This window comes from Cyclopterus lumpus, chromosome 5 (genome assembly GCF_009769545.1).
Source record: "Cyclopterus lumpus isolate fCycLum1 chromosome 5, fCycLum1.pri, whole genome shotgun sequence".
In the NCBI taxonomy this organism is placed as follows: domain Eukaryota; kingdom Metazoa; phylum Chordata; class Actinopteri; order Perciformes; family Cyclopteridae; genus Cyclopterus; species Cyclopterus lumpus.
Window position 1 is genome coordinate 13,447,552 of NC_046970.1, and position 17,943 is coordinate 13,465,494.

Genomic DNA, 17,943 nt, shown 5'->3' on the forward strand with positions numbered 1-17,943 from the left:
AAGAATAACTTTTTATTCCTCTGAAGAATCCCATGCCCATTTTGAACAGACTTTCACCTACTTAGCCTTACCCCTTAAGGTGCATACGCAGCAATGTTTGTCGAGATAGAAATGCAGCAGATGCCTAAAGTATGTGGCTCATTCCCTCCTGTGCACCAGTTTCTCACTCATGTCCTTTTGTGTTGCAGTGTTTGTGTTTACAAACGGAGGTCCAAAGAGGCCATAAAGACGTTACATTCAATAGGAGCGAGAAGGCAGGAATTCCTCTATAAACACCAGTCATCAGGAATCTGCGGAGGCACACTCCTACTAACAAGGAGTGTAAACACATACATGAAGACACACTTACACATGAACATGGAGCAGGACAACATCAAGATGAGGTCTCTGTTAGGCTTAATGAGGAAAAATAACCTCATAATGTGACATGGTTGTTCTGATGAGCCAATAGCAGTGCTGTGTTCTTTAGAAAACAATTACAGAGTCTGTGAGTTTAAATGAAGATGTTAAAAGAAGAGAAGACTCAAAAGAGAGTCAAGAATTGTATATTTCTATATTCACAGACTTGGCACATGATTCTTTAAAGACTCTGTTAAAAAAATTATAATTGCAACACTGAGAATATGATCAACAATAAGATCTCTATGGTTGCAACAGTTCTGAATTTGTCCAATAACACATTTTATAGGGGTTTATTCATATTCATTCACTGATCAACAGAAAAAGAACTGTAAATGAGTTAACTTATATGACTAGTGTCAATCTGTCGTCCCTGGCCAGATGATAGAAATGTGCCCTAAAATAGAATATAACAACATATAAAGTCACGATATACAACATTATAAATATCACACACAAGATATAGTAAAGCACACATTCACCAATACAGCCACAGTAAAACCAATGAAAATACTAGAGGTGACCATTGTGAGTTATTCAGTTCTGTTTAAATTAGCTGCTTCTGAAAAAAATGTAAACTTATTAAGGGCAAGTTATTTTGTTTACTTCTAATCCGTGTTTTTTTTGGTCAATTTAAGGCATTATTGAATCCTGCAGCACCTGTGACTCAAACTCATTTCAGATGTTGTGAATACAGTTATCCTTGTGTGTGTCTCACTGACTAGAAATCATATTTCTCAAAGAACTTAAAGTGTGTCCCTGTACTCAGAATATTTACACCAAGTGGAATTAATATCATCTTTTTTTTACATCTTGGTATCATAATTAGATATTATTATATCAATACCACACATTAGTTATCAATGCTAAGTACTGTAACAATTTCTGTGAGACGTGTCATGGTATCCTTAAATGTTTATAACCTTAACCATAACCTTTATGTCACACACACACACACACACACACACACACACACATACACACACACACACACACACACACACACACACACACACACTCTCTCTCTCTCTCTCTCTCTCTCGCTTTCATGGCTGTAAACGATGGCCTGCATCCTAATCTTTACATGTTTCTGTAACACTGTGTTTTTGTGCTTACAGGATTGTGTGCTTTCATGTATCACAGACAGAAGCAGCTCATCTCACCTATTGGTGGACTGGCAGCTAGGATACCAGTTCATTGGATTCATTCATTCAAAGTGGGTTGATTCTGTCCTCTAGTGGTGGATCATCAGAGCTCTTCCCTTTGGCTTAGATTCACTGCAATTAATCACACAACACCATCTTGTCTCTCACTTGTTCTGTTGATCACAAAAGTAAAGTAAGAGAGCCCCTGACAGCGGTGAAGTAGTGTGTGCACACACATATTTACTGAGGGAAAATCATGTAATATGCTCAAAATCTCCGGAAGGGCAACTAAATGTATAGGCTACCTTGATGCTGTTTTAAGCAGGTGTTTCAAGAGTCAAGAATAAAATGTCAACCTCTGCTTTTAAGGGGGCACTCCACTGGTTTTAAGTGTATAGTCTTGTGTTCATGTGGAGAGCTACTCAGCTGAAGTCTACATGTATAATCGTGATGATGTTGTCAGGGTTATCTCAGCTTGGGCTCATGGCAATACATTTTAACAGACCTGTGTTTTAAACTGGGTGTGAGGTTTGACAAAAGTGGGCATTTAGAAGGCAGGTGAATTGTGGTACTTGTGGCTACTGTTTGGATATCTAAGCATCTGCTGCTTTGATCTTGACCTACCTTTTATTTTTAATCTGTCTTTTTTTAAACCTCCATTTCTTAATCGCTGCAATACTACTACTTTTACATCCACACGTGGAGGGACCAGATACACCTGAACCTCTATACTAATCATGAAATACTGGAGGTCTCTATCTCCTAACATAAATTATTCTTTAACTGTGGCATTGATGACAGCTCCCTGTAAACTGGAACTGAGCCTGAAGATTGAACAGTTTTCAAGGGTTGCTCTATCCACCAAAAACCAACATTGCAATTATGTCTGCAGAAATAATACAGAAAGTGTAGTCGCATCATCTTAAAAACACAAGTGGGTTGAGTCAGTCGATGAGCTGCGTCTGACGGAGGACGCAGGCGTTGTTTTGGAGGAGGAAGTGAAAGGGGAAGAGAGACGCTGGGGGTAGGACATAGTTAGCTCGCTGGGAGACAAGCCTTGAAGAAAAGTGCCAAATTTACACACCAGCTGTAGATAATCTGCTTCGTCAATTTACAACAAGGGTTTTGTTAGTGTCCACGCAAAGGGAAACATCTTTTCCTCAGAATCTGAAACGTGGTATTGCCAAATTAACGCTAGCTACCGAGTTCAGTGACAGCGAGCTAGCTAGCTAGCTAGCTAACGCAACGCCTAGTGAGCCAATAACGCCAACTGCCCTGAACAATAACAGCTCGTCAGCTCGCAGCCGTATCGATTCCCGTAGAGAAGTCGTCGTTTCGGTGTGTTACAAGTCGAAGGTAAGTTCTTAACACGACAACTGTCTGACTATATGCATAATGTTTGCTCACTCATCAATTCGGCCAGTGTCACGTTAACGCCAACGCTGTGACGTTAACGGCGAATGGTGCAATGTTGTTCGAGAAGCCGGGTTGACACAAACAAGGCCGGCCTGGGGCTCCTCTGGGTCGGCTCCAACAAGGAAGGAGAACCGGGGAGAAGAGGTCGGTCGGTCGGTCGGTCGGTCGAACAAGCCATCGTAAACAATGTGTCAACTGTTGACAGACTGAATATTGTTTTCTCTCAATACTTTGGCGAAGTAGGGAGCGTGTGACATACAACTAAGTTTACACTTTCGGTCTGGTTTTATTGATCATTTCTCGAGGTGTCGCAAGTACTGACTTGACTCCTGTCAACAGACTGTGTCTCTCCATTGTGTTGTCAGGCAGACGAGACATCGTGACACCATGTTGTTCTGCGTTGAACTGTTTTGGTTGTGACTCACAGATCACGCAGGTACATGTCCTTCAGATTATTTGTTTAAAGGTACTTTGTTGTCGCTACAACGCCCATTAGACTTCTTTAAAAGCTATACAACGTCTCTTGCTTTCCTTATTCAAGTTCTAACTTTTCCCCCTTACTTCGTTTTCATTGGCTTTCAAAGTCATACATACTACATTACATGTAGATAGAGTATGATGACTGTGACATTGATCTGTGTTTTTGTTTTGAATGATTCATTGTAGTACTTTGCAGCTGGTAACAATAATTGAGTTGTGCTCTATACCTGCATGCTAGTTTTGAGATTTACTCATATCCAATGTTTTGACTTGAAATGTTTGATTATTTGGACTGTCCATGAAGGGAATAATGGCTTTGCACTGCTTTGTCTTTCAAGGATAACATGCTACTTTTGCTAAAAAGAAAGGAAAAGAGACTAACTAGACATCTCCTTCACAAAACTGAATATCCAGTTATAACCGAGCAGCCTGATGTGTGTAGAGGTCCATGGTTATACTGGAGCAGCATGCGTTGTTTTAAGGGGATTTAATGAATGCGGCACTTCTCAGAGGCTGCGGATTTATCAACAACTCCTAGAAGCTGTCTAACATTTGGTCAAAATATAGTTGACTAATGTAAGTGAACTATCGATACATAACCTCCAAAATGAGCCATTAACCATGGATTGTCGTCATGGGTGCTCTCCATTACTTAAATCACTGCACACCTGACAGTTGCTTCAAGAAAATCAGTCTCCGTATTTCATAGTGCCAAATCAAATTAAGATTTTATTTAAACAGATTATTTGGACATGGCATTTTTATGATTGGTTAAATTGACAAGCAGGTGGCCTTTTGTGTTGTATTTGGGGAAAGTGTTTTGTCAATTGTTCATACACTGTAAAACTGAAGTATTTGTTGCTTACTTTTATAATAAAAATAGTTTATCAAATAAAACATAAATAAAAGAATGTGGCTTTAAAAATCGTTTGCATTATCAGTTTGTCGTGTTAAAGTAATAAACAATTGTTTAACTTTCTGTGTAGCCACAATTATTTATATTTGGTTTATTTTTAGGGATCGGCCAGAGTAGCATACATTAAACTCATAATAGTGGACAGGAAATTAAATACTACCTGGAAGGGATGGATGAAATATTTTTTTTTCTCAGGAGAAAGAAAACATATTTTAGTACCAGACTGGCTGCAACACTATACTCTAAACTATCTAACATTTTGCATGTTCAATGCAATTTCATGTCAGAAAGAATTTTCAGATACAAAATAATTATTTAAAATACATTAATCTTTTCAGGACAATTAACCAGTACAATGTTATTTTCTGGAGTGGCATATCTTCAGGTATTTCCACAGACATGCATATATTGTATAAAAACCGTCGCAGTTTATTTTCCTTTATCTTTATTGAGATTCATTCAGAAATTGAGAAAAATGCTCTTATACTTGTATGATTGAAATCTGCCAATAAGTGTTGCAGAATAATCCACCAGATTTTTTAAACCTCTTGTCTGAGATGATAGTCGTGCGCATTTGTGCTTTTATCAATGTCTAATGCTCTGCTGTCAAAGGTTAAATACCTGAGTTGAGTTTCCAGTTTCTAGACGTGCTGTTGTTCATGCTTCTGTCAGCTGACAGAAGCATGAACAACAGCACATCACTAAAGTCACTACCGTACTGTTCACATACTGTGCTTCACAGTGTGGTAGCCATTGGAGTGCTGTGCTCGTTCCTCTCAGAAAGTATGTAAGTGTACTTTCCAGCTCCTGATGGAGTGCTTGTGTTTGTGTTTTTAAAGGCTTAGTTTTTTAATCTAAATTCATTTTAAGGACTTGGGTTACAAAAAACCTGTTTGAGCTGGCAGATTGGCATATCTAAAATATCTTTTGTGCTTTGTGCATGATGTTGACTTGCGTGAAGAGCTGAAAGGAAGTGGTAATGTTTTTTGTTAAACTGTTGTCAAACAGGTTATCGTTCTTCACCAGGGTTGCAAAATTCCGGGAATTTTCAAAATTGGAAATTTTCCACGGGAATTAACGGGAATAAACAGGAATAAACTGAAAATGTTGAGGTAATTTAACTGTATTTACCTTGTCATAAGCATGCATGTATGCAAACATTTATAATACAACTTTTAAAAATGACACTGGACTTTTTTGACATTTTGTAAGTAGAACTTTATTCTTTCATCGAACAACAAAAACATGAACGTTGAATAAAAAAGGTGTATTCCCTATGATCACCACCCCCCCAACCCACATTTTTTTCCCCCTGAATCTAAATGCTTTCTTCCTGGACCTCATCAACGTCCTCCTCACTGCTGTAAAGTTAGTCTACTGTATACAAATAAACTTGGTATTAAAATGAACATGAACAAGTAATCAATATGCTAGGTAATGACAAACAGTGTTGGGAAAGTTCACTTTCTACATGAACTAGTTCAGTTCATAGTTCACACATTTTAAAATGAACTAGTTTAGTTCATAATTCAACATTTTGAACTAAGTTCACAGCTCCAAAAAATGAACTAGTTCAGTTATTTTTTTCAATATGTTGGGAGCTATAATTGAAATCTCTATCTGTCTGCAATACCGCTCTTGGCCTCTACGCAACTCGGCGCTCTCACACTTGCCAGGCATAGGGCTGAAACGTTCAGACGCAACACTGATGACAAAGACGTTCAAAAACAACAGAACGATTTATGTTTACATTTATGTTTCTGGCAGACAATGTTCCCAACCAGCTGCATTCAGGGTCCAGCTGAGCTAGGCGTGCATAGTCTTGTTCTCAACTACATTTAAGTTCCCTGTTATATGCTTTTGAAAAAAAACTTTTCTTTTTCAAAATTCCCGAGCCAAAGTTCCCGTGGAAACTTTATGGAAATTTAATAGAAACCGCAACCTCAATACGATAATCTTTTTTATTTAACTGCCACACAGTTCATTTTGTAATATGAGTCACTCCATGAAAAGATAAGTCATTATATTTTTGTTTGCCATGATGAAGTTAGGGATAATACTGTAGATAGGTAGAAGTCAGAATAAATACTAGTAGGAGGGACTAAAGAATGATTTTATTTTCACAGAACATCAAGGAGTGCTATATAATGCATCTCATTGCTATTCTACAATTGCACTAGTAACTTCCTCACTTTTGTGAATAAGCGGTTGTATGAATCATTTCCCAGCTGCAATTTGAACATTTTGTAAATGAATCGCATGGGGTAATACGTGCATGCGTGTGCGTGTCATTTTACGTAAAAATTGTATCTGACTGATATCTAAATATAGGATGATTGAGAGTGTACTAACATCAACACATGCAGTAGGTTGTATTAGTGTAGTGATATCACCAAAACTGCTAGATGAGCCACTTGGTTTGGAGTTGTAGTACAGAGAAGCAGTCAGTTGTCTAAAGGGGAACTTCCTGTCGTGCATGCAAGAGAAAGAATGATGTGTTCCTCGTGATTTGTCCAACAGCTTAGAAAGCACATGACTGGAATGAGCAGTATTCAAACCTGATTGGTCCAGAGGCATAACACAGATTTACCTTTGTATCAATTTTATTGTCCCTGAACAATAATACACTTTAGTTTGACTTGCAATGAAGGGGATAGGAAGGCATTGTTTAGTGCTGTCTGTATGCTAAACTTTTTGTTTCTTGGTCTTTCTGCAGCTGTGGAAAAATGACATCCAGGAAGAAAGTGCTGTTGAAAGTCATCATCCTGGGAGATTCCGGGTGAGTCACAACACATGATTTCGCTCTCCTACATGTACAAATCAGCAATTCAGGGTATGAAATGATCTTTGGTTTGTTCTAAAAATTGTTTGAAATCATTGAAGACTGTTACTTCCTCGTTCTTTTTTAATTGTTTCCTCTCCTGACTGTGACAACGAGTTGTGTGTGTGACAAGTACCTACATTTGAAACTATAGCTTGGTAATGTTTTTTTCATGGCAAAAAAAAACAAATGCCAACAGCAATGTGAAAATGAGGGCCAAGAGAGTGAAAACATTTACTGTTCTAAAAGTAAGCACATTGCATAATTTGACAATATTGCAGCCTTTTAGACAATAAGAACGGGAGATTAAGCCACAGTATATTATGAAATTACTAACCAAGATGCCAGACAGTATCTCTCACAATATTGGACTTCTACAGTGCAGCTAAAGTTCAGTACAAGATATTTACAAAGTCCAAGGTTCAACTTAATTTATGGTGCCTTTTAACCCCATACTTTCGGTGCCCTTCAGACCCAACATCTTCAGCAGAGATGGCAGCCTCTGACTCAAAACACATGTATCTGCTTCTTTATTCATGTTTACATATACACTACCGTTCAAAAGTTTGGGGTCACTTAGAAATGTCCTTATTTTTTAAAGAAAAGCACTGTTTTTTTCAATGAAGATAACATTAAATTAATCAGAAATATACTCTATACATTGTTAATGTGGTAAATGACTAATCTAGGTGGAAACAGTTTTTAATGAAATATCTATATAGATCAGTGCTCTACCACCCACACAGATCATTCAGTTATTGTTCCGGGGGTCAGATTGGATTAGCTGGAGACGTTTTCTACCTATTGCTTTATAGGTGACACGGAAAAAACTGATCATTTCATTGTAATATCTGTGGAATTGGCATTATCACATGATTTGAAGTTGTTAGAAGGTGGTGAGAGAAATCAGGTTTCAATTAGTCTGTAATGCCTCTTGGTTGCATTTACACTTATTTGAGATGACATGGACATCCAATTATCTCAAGGCGCAAGGCAAAGTGTAAATGGACTCTTGATTACATCCATATATCCACCAGGTCTAAATTATTATCGGTCAACCTGTACTACCTTTTTATTTTGTCTAAGATCTATTTTTGCACTTGTCTAACATCTACAATATCTGTTATCCTGCTGTCTCTTGTCTTCTATTTTCAGTGTTGGAAAGACCTCCCTAATGAACCAGTATGTGAACAAGAAGTTTAGTAACCAGTACAAAGCTACAATAGGAGCAGACTTCCTGACCAAGGAGGTGATGGTGGACGACCGGCTCGTTACAATGCAGGTACCGTACAATTTCAGATGGCAAGGTTACATCTTGGAGAATTCAACTTTTCTTCTTCTTTCCTTTTACTAGACACATACCACAGCATCAGTAATTTGCATTGTTTCCACAGTTATTAGTCGCAGTCCTCTCAACTGCTTCTGTGATTATGTCCATTTACTAAAGTGTGTGTCTCCTTGTGGTTGTCTAGATCTGGGACACAGCTGGTCAGGAGAGGTTCCAGTCTTTGGGTGTTGCATTCTATCGTGGAGCAGACTGCTGTGTGCTGGTGTTTGATGTGACTGCACCCAACACCTTCAAGACACTCGACAGCTGGAGGGATGAGTTCCTGATCCAGGCCAGCCCTCGAGATCCTGAAAACTTCCCCTTTGTGGTGCTCGGCAACAAGATTGACTTGGAGAACAGACAGGTTGGTATTTGTGGAGAATGACTTCATGATGACCTCATTTTAATCCCATTATACTGCATTTCATTATTTTTGGAAAAGAGCCCATGTCAAATGCCCATCATTCTGAGAGCAATGTTGAGATCATTCTGAGCACAACGACGTGCTGGTTTTGGTGCTTGGTGTACAGAAGGAGCGAGATCTGAGCCCTCAAAGACTTAAGTTGACATCACAGATTGAAGCAAATGTAAGTGTAAACAGGCTCAATCTGCCGAGGAATGGAAGAGCACTTAGTCAAAACACGGCTGCCACTTTATCTTCAGCAAATTAATTTATATTTGTAAAGTTTAAGGCTCATAGTCATGTAGGTCAGTAAAGATCAGTGTTTATTACTCCTATGGCTCAATAATGGCATATTAGTAGAACATGGCACAGTGCTAGCTGGTTGATCTTGCCAGCTTTTGTTATGTCTCCAACAGCTGTGGCCAGAGGCTTATGTGTCCTCCGTCCGGGCCATTCTCATGTACTTGATTTCTCAGAAACCCCTTGAAGGAATTTCTTCAAATTCAGAGATCCGGAATTGAGAATCAACTTTCTGAGCTTATTAACTGGAGAAAAAGAAGAAAAAAAATCCTGGATGGAAACTGTCAACTCTCCAAAGACAAAAAGACGATGGGGGATTTGTTGTACCTTAATTCCAATGTTTTCACAGTCAAATGATTAAAACCTACTTATTGTGTATCTTGGAGGCCAATGGAAGATAACATGGCCTTACAGGTTACAGGATCTGATCTATTCCAACATTTCACTCAAACAATCAAGAAAATAAACTAATTTCTGAAGTAATCTCCACCTGCCAAAAAGCATCTTGCCAAAAAGCATCTTGCCAAAAAGCATCTTGCCAAAAAGCATTACAATAGTTTGTTTTACTGGAATCGTCACTCTGCTGTTTTTCATAGCGACAACCTCAAATTCTCCAACCCCTTTTGGAAACTGATATCGCACAACACGCAGCTATCTTCCAGGGCCTTGAGCCATCAAGCTATTAATTAATATTTTATTCACAGAACATGTCTCACTCTCATCACATTACATAAAATGAAATCTTTACCATCACCAAACTGCATCCTGGGTACTTATTTTCATATGGTGTGGGAGTGCCCATGGTTGCAGAGTTCTGGAACAGGGTTTCAGAGATGCTATCAAACATATTGTCCAAAAGAAGTTATTTTACTAAACGACAGCTCCAATTTAGAAGTTGTATAGGCATAATGGAGCTTAGACGTGTCTGGCTAGTTGGCCTCTCTGAGAGTCCATAAGGATGGACAATGCAACTTTATTATTTATCTGGAAATACTTATTATGGCATACGATGATCTTTATCTACTTCATTAAAGGAGAACAATGTGAAATAACATGAAGTTTAACATCTATGACTTTATTATAATTGTTTCCTTCTTTTTAGAAGGAACCATAAACCTATCCATGTATATTCCCGCTCACTGTATTTCTTCTTCTTCATACACACAGGTAACCACCAAAAGGGCTCAGGCTTGGTGTCAGAGTAAGAACAACATCCCCTACTTTGAGACCAGCGCCAAAGAAGCCATCAATGTAGAACAGGCATTCCAGACAATTGCACGCAACGCCCTCAAACAAGTGAGTTAAAATTGCTTGAAATTAAAAACAGTGCAGATGTGTGCTTTGTTAATTGCATATTGTAATGCAATGATGGCTAAATGATTTAAAACCCAGTCTTAATGACTTAGTCTGTTACATTTTCTCCCTTTTTGATTTTTTTTTCTCTTTCTTTTGCTGCCTTTCAGGAAACAGAGGTGGAGTTGTATAATGAATTCCCAGAGCCTATAAAACTGGACCGGAATGACAGAGCTAAACCTTCAGCAGAAAGCTGCAGCTGCTAAGGGACAACTTGGACCATCTTCTCTCTTGGCTTTCTGAAACACCCTGTCACCGGTTACATCACCTGCACCTCCCTGGAAGAGGACTTCCTCCTTCACACCACTGTTTATTCCATCGACACAAAACCTCACGCAGTACACTGCACATGGATGTACCCACCCCCACCCCCACCCTATCCCCCATGCAGTATACAAATTTATACACACGCTGAAAAATCCAGTGCCCAAAGATCACACGAGAGAAGGACACCCCTTCTGAGTTTTCCCGGCTTGATAGTGAGTGATCTCCTGTCCAGCCCACCCATTTTTCTGACTTTGGGATCTGACTCTCACACTGAGGGGGACAGATGGAGCCATGTTCAGAGTGCAATTGGAAACTCTAGATAGACTGGCTGAAGCGCTGTAATGTGAGATGATGTTTGCTAATGTCAGCATCCCAAGTATCTTATGTCTTTCTATTTTCTTTTTGCTTTCTATTGTCTGTCTGTCAAAAAAATAATCGAGTTTTTATATATATATATATATATATATATATATATATATATATATATATATATATATATATATATATATATATATATATATTCTTTTCTTTTTTTAATTGGCTGATGTTATTTCTCAAGCCTGAAAAACAAACTTGTTTTTTGCACTTTATTTTTATGTTTTTGCCTTTTTAAATATTATAGAGGGATGACTGATTTTGGACAACGTCTGCTACCACATGCATTTTGGTAAGCTTCAAATGATAACTCCTCACTCATTTTTCCTGTCAAATATGTGCCCTGAGAATCTGTTGAACTTTTCCCTTCCAGTTTGTGTGTTAATGGGCTTATAACTGCCTCACACTGCAGAAGAAATGTTCCTAAGTAGACATTAAGTAAAAGCTGATAACGCAGTCACGGTGTAAAACATGGGTTCATTCCTTGATATAATAATATTTGCCTTTTATGTAACATTACTTGTACTGCTACTATTACTGCTGTATGTGTTATGTCCTTCATCAGATATCTTTCAACACTATGGAATTACTATATGTGTCACCAACACAGCATACACCTGTCTTCTGTCATGTCTTTGTTATTGCTGTTCTCTCTATCTGCTTGTAGCTCAGGTTGGCTAAGTACTTCATATTTTTAGCGGATTGTGCATTACGGTGTATAGATGGTAAATGACAGATGGATTCAACTCAAATGGATGTTCTCGCTTCCATTTAAAGTAAAGGTCCAAGGTTTTGCCCTGGTATTACTCTTTCTCCTTATAGAATAAAATCACTGCAATGCCAATGATGTTGTCAAAGAAAATTGGGACGTCAAATAATAAAACTCTTGAATATATCAATGGTGTATCATTATGTGTTTTTGCTTGACTGTGGTTATTTTCATTATTTACACTTCACTTAATCCTTTTGTGACACGTTATGATAAAACTGCAGCGTTTAAAATAAAAAAATGTCTTCCATGAAAAGGGTCTATTCCCATGGATGTTTAAGCTAAAACTGCTATCCTGCACTTTGCCTAACTATGGAATTAAAAGTTCCCATTGCAAGGGCTGTAGTCAGGATTTTAGAAATACTGAGGTTCAGATTTCCATATGACAACTTCATTTCTGACAAGCGACAAACAAAACTGCACAATATGGTCTTAAGTGCTGCTTTGGAATTTAAAGGGATTTTGGTCAGGATTGCAAAGTTGTATAAGTCTCCCTGCAGAGAGCTACATTTCTGTATTCATCATCTGTGGCATGTTTATACTTTCCATTCCATTATCCGAACCGCTTAATACTTGAGAAAAGTAATTCTGGTACAGCTCAAATAAAAACCTGACTCCCATCTCAACATCATTCAATTGTTAATTTGATAAGAATTTGACTGCAAGCCTAGTACTAAAAAAATAGCCTGTTCAACAAATATTTGATTAAAGTAATAAGCGGTTAGGCTGGTATTGCACGTTTTGTCTCTAATGTTATTCTGTGAAAGGAAAGAAACGGAATTATTCGGCCTTTTTTTTCATTATAGTTTTACTGAACACACTCACATATTTTGATAACAGGTATTGCTGATTCCTAATAGTTCAAGCTTAATTTTTATTTTTGAAATATCGGTGTTTTATTTGTCATCTTGCTAATTGTGCCAAAAACCGGCGGAGTTCAGTTCCGGTATGTTCACGGAAAAACCCTGACCGACAAGTGCAGCTACTTCCGCCTTCAGCCGCGTCTCATCACACAGAAATGGTAAGAGACATTAGACGTGATGTGCTGATAAACTGACACAGTTAACACGTTTGAAATATATGACCTTGTTGATATTAACGCCTTCTCGGGGACTGCGTCCATGCAGGAAGCCGCAGCTCTGTTTTCATTGCGGCTTATTTGGACTAGCTAAGCAGGTAGTTAGCTAGCTAGCAGGCTAACGTTAGCTGGTCTGTTTCCAAGCAGAATTAGAACCCATCCGAGATAATATAATCCTACTGCGTCACTGCATTCAGCTGCTATTATGATGACGTGGGAGATTGACCGTATCTCCTTGGTAATATTTAGTTTCTAAGTAATGTAGAATGATGGACACATCTGTGGAACTCGCTAATTCTGGACCCAAATGAACACTCGGTGATGTTGTTGCCCTGTCTGGAGCTGTGTAGTCCCGCATGTGTTTTTTTTTTTAGTGACGTTTTTCAGATTGTTGTGGGATCATATTTCACTTTTTTAATTTAAAACAATAATCTTTCATATGTTCATGCTGGATGTGCATGACAAAACACATCCGGTCACTTTAGTAGCACTTAAATGGCTCTTACTGATGGCACTTTGTAGTTTAACTTTATTGAAGAAATTGTACTTGCTTGATTCTTGTTGTTCTGAGTTTGTACTAATGGTTTAATGCACTTATTGTAAGTTGCTTTGGATAAAAGCGTCAGCTAAATGACATGTAATGTAATGTCAAGTACAGAAACAATAAGGTTTTGCATACACTCATGTCCAGGGTTAAACACTGCTCCCACGCATGGGCGTCCATACATACACACTCATACTGTATGGACACATCACAATGCACCCACCAAGTGAGAAGTTGATCAGATGCACGGTTGTTTACAGAATCAAAAATCAAACATGCATACACCCATTTTAGTTACACACATACTTTACATATATTCTTCTACTGTCAGGACTGTCCAAGTTTTGTGAGATGGGGTAAATGGAGTTAGACGCATCTAAAATTAGTCATGTTCAAAAGGCTTGTAGCCTGGATTTGTAATTCATGGTGTTAATAGTATTTCTGTAAGTGGCTATAATTCTTTATAAATCCAACAGACACAATTATTTTATTTGCTTTAAGTGTGGCTGAATGTGAGTTGCTACAACTAACCATGAACTGGTGTTTGTCTCATAGCGTAGGCGTCTTCTGATGGTGGGGAGGATGACACAAAAAAGTTATTTTCTAATTTCCGCCACTTTGAATTTAATCTGATAAACAAACTATAAAAATATGCACAGAATCTCTACCTTAATCGTGATTGCCCGTCTCCTATCACACACAAAAAGCGCTTCTGGTGTGAACAGCCAGGCTACTGCTTGTGCAACAATTAACACAGTGCGGCACTTCCATGCCCAGTGTGAACCCGACGTTACAAGACGGGCCGGGGCTAGCCGGGGTTTAGCATGCTCATAATCATGATAACATCTCTGTTTTCTGAATGTATTATACAGTGGAGCGAGTGAGATATCGAAATATGGTTTTGTGTCGAGAGCATTTTCCTGGCACCATAGAATTAAGATGAATTGCTGGTTGGCTCATGTGAAGTCTCAACAGAAACAACCAGAAGCACACGGTTGAGATTTAAGACAGTCAATGCCCTTAATACTGTCGACTGTGATCAGGTGAATGCTGCAATCGTACATACCTAGATTCAGACATTCTTCTTTCGGAATGTTTCTCATCTATTCTTTCTCGCTTTCCTCCCTCAGACGGCTACCTTGCGCCCATATCTCAATGCAGTTCGTGCTACCTTGCAGGCCGCACTCTGCCTGGAGAACTTCTCCTCGCAAGTGGTGGAGAGACACAACAAGCCAGAGGTGGAAGTGCGGTGAGTCTGTCGACGCAAAAATGAACACCCAGCAGTGCATGAAATCTGAGTTTCACCTCTACCTACCACTGGACTGATAGTGTAACCGAAGGAATTGTATGTTTCTCTCACTTATAGAAGTAGTAAAGAGTTGCTCCTCCAGCCTGTGATCATCAGCCGTAACGACAAGGAGAAAGTTCTGATCGAGGGCTCCGTTAACTCTGTCAGAGTCAGCATCGCTGTCAAGCAGGTCGGTCAGGCTGCTGCCTGGGTGCCAATGGTTGTGTTTAGTCCCTAATACAAAATGGATGGTTGCTAAGCAATTGGTGATGAATATGATTGATTTAAAGATTAGAACTGTATCTGTAATCCTGACTAATTTTAAATATTCTGCTGCTGCAGGCAGATGAGATTGAGAAGATTCTGTGCCATAAATTCATGCGTTTCATGATGATGAGAGCTGAGAATTTCTTCATCCTGAGGAGGAAACCAGTGGAGGTAAGTGTGCGTTGAAAGTGTGACATTTACAGGATCCCCACATACTTATTCAGTGTTGGAAAATTGCTCAAAATAGCCTGATAAGCAATCCATTGCCAAAATATATGTTTAATATTGACTGTTGGAAATATAAAAGATAAAACGTGCTTAGTTAATATAGTGTCCTGAATGACCTTGAATGGTTAGAGCTATGCATCAGTTATTGGAGAAAGTAGCAGAAACAAAATAATGTTGTTCAATAGACCGTTTCCATTTTATATTTAATCCACTAATGTTTCCAAAAGTGTCCTTGAAAATGATTTGTTCGAAATAGTGGGAACCTTGTTTTACATTAGTGTCAGTTAATGCTGTTTAATGTTTAAAAGACTCTTTTATTAATTTTTTTCATCCATTTTAATTTTGTAGGGCTATGACATCAGCTTTCTCATCACCAACTTTCACACGGAGCAGATGTACAAACACAAACTGGTGGACTATGTCATTCATTTCATGGAGGAAATTGACAAGGAGATCAGTGAAATGAAGCTTTCCGTCAACGCCAGGGCTCGTATTGTTGCCGAAGAGTTCTTAAAAAATGTAAGTCGTAGTTTGTCCAAATTTTTACATTGCATCATTATGAAGTGGTTTAGTTTTTGCATTATCGTTTACCTTAGTGTCTGTCTATAATGTTCTTAATGTTGTAGTGGATTGAAATTAAATTATTAGTAGACACAATTTTATATAATTTCTTCTATGTCTTTTAGATTTACTGCAGCTTTAGACATTGTATTTGTTTGTTTTTTTACTCTTGCAGTTCTGAAAGAGAGAGAAACCCGGGGAATACATTTCTTTTGCAATCTTGGCCGTCACTGTGGAGCTTCCACATCACAGAGCAGAGAGGAGGAAATCTGATCAGCCAAGTTGAGAAACACAAGACAGAAATGGGGTTTTGCCCTTTAAACTTAACATCATGCCCTTTTGCTCAAAAACATAGATTTTTGTACATAATGAGTTTTCCCACAAGATATTAATTTCTGCCTTTTTAGAACATTCAACGTCAGGGCAGGCACTTAAAAAGCTATTTGTAATCAATATTCCCGATGTTTTAAAAAAAAAAAAAAAAAAAAAAAAAAAAATATATATATATATATATATATATATATATATATATATATATATATATATATATATATGAACATACGTTTTATTTAGCTATGTTTTGTTTTGTTATGACTGACTTTAAGCAACGAGGGCAATCAATTGGTGCATGTTTCTTGTATTAGTCCAAAAGTCCACAGAATACATCCTATTGTAGATGGAAATAATTAAAATAAATATACTTGCTTAAAGTGAAGATAAATAAAAAGCATTATTCTTTGTATTTTTGTGTTTTTTTGCATTTTGTTTTTTATGTCATGAAGCACAAACAGCAGCTGTCTTTACCCCAAACATTGAAGATGTATTGAGGTTTTGACAGTTGGAGACAAATGAGGCATTTAGAATTATATTTTATTTCAAATGTATAACATTACGTTAAAAAACGTTTTATTATGACATAATTTTTTTGAGACACTACAAAGACACTTTTATGAAAAAAATATACATTCTTGTATTAAAGTTGTATGACTTAATCGAAATTCTATACATTTATTTTTCATCACATTTTGAATGATCTCTTTGTACATCTTTTTCATTGTATACCATATCATGACATTTTTGTAAATTTCACTTATTTATGAATTATTTAAATACAGACTTTAATAATTTCATATTCTATTATTCTTAACATACTCTACTATGAGTGTATTATGAAATACTATAAATATTTCAACACTACGACTATGACGATTTGTCACATGCATACATTTTTTTAATGTTACTTTCAATGTACTTTTTTATGACTTTGTTATGTCATTTCATATTTACATATGTTACTGCACACTGACGTGCATTCCTAATATACGAGTAGTACAAGAATCAAAGACAGACACACTCCTCCTGGGGACTGAGGCAGCATTTTACACACTGGCAGCTTTGGTAAACTATTTTTATTCTAAAAGTAAGCAACAAACACAACAAACTATACACGTTTTACAGTGTATAAACAATTGACAAACACTTATCACAAATGCAACAGGTCACAAAAGGCTACCTGCTTGTCAATTTAACCAATCATAAAAATGCTGCATCCCAATAATATGTTTTATTGTTTTATTTGGCACTATGAAATATGGAGACTGATTTTCTTGAAGCAACTGTCAGGTGTGCAGTGATTTAAGTAATGGAGAGCACCCATGACGACAATCTGGTTAATGGCTCGTTTTGGAGGTTATGTATCGATAGTTCACTTACATTAGTCAACTATATTTTGACCAAATGTTAGACAGCTTCTAGGAGTTGTTGATAAATCCGCAGCCTCTGAGAAGTGCCGCATTCATTAAATCCCCTTAAAACAACGCATGCTGCTCCAGTATAGCCATGGACCTCTACACACATCAGGCTGCTCGGTTATAACTGGATATTCAGTTTTGTGAAGGAGATGTCCAGTTATAGTCTCTTTTCCTTTCTTTTTAGCAAAAGTAGCATGTTATCCTTGAAAGACAAAGCAGTGCAAAGCCATTAATCCCTTCACTACGTGAACATGT

At 37.7% G+C, this 17,943-nt stretch overlaps 2 protein-coding genes across 2 annotated transcripts; both read left to right on the top strand.

The window, feature by feature from the left end:
- The first annotated feature begins 2,526 nt into the window (after positions 1 to 2,526).
- Positions 2,527 to 11,243, top strand: LOC117730775 (ras-related protein rab7-like). Its single transcript, XM_034532747.1, has 6 exons — positions 2,527 to 2,900; positions 7,073 to 7,135; positions 8,333 to 8,459; positions 8,650 to 8,868; positions 10,375 to 10,503; positions 10,671 to 11,243. The coding sequence occupies exons 2-6, from the start codon at positions 7,083 to 7,085 to the stop codon at positions 10,764 to 10,766; spliced, it is 624 nt and encodes a 207-aa protein (XP_034388638.1). The 5' UTR covers positions 2,527 to 2,900; positions 7,073 to 7,082; the 3' UTR covers positions 10,767 to 11,243.
- A 1,654-nt stretch (positions 11,244 to 12,897) lies between these two features.
- Positions 12,898 to 16,399, top strand: arpc4 (actin related protein 2/3 complex, subunit 4). The gene is made up of 6 exons (XM_034533720.1): positions 12,898 to 12,992; positions 14,724 to 14,842; positions 14,960 to 15,071; positions 15,224 to 15,319; positions 15,725 to 15,895; positions 16,113 to 16,399. The coding sequence occupies exons 1-6, from the start codon at positions 12,990 to 12,992 to the stop codon at positions 16,116 to 16,118; spliced, it is 507 nt and encodes a 168-aa protein (XP_034389611.1). The 5' UTR covers positions 12,898 to 12,989; the 3' UTR covers positions 16,119 to 16,399.
- Positions 16,400 to 17,943: the final 1,544 nt, after the last annotated feature.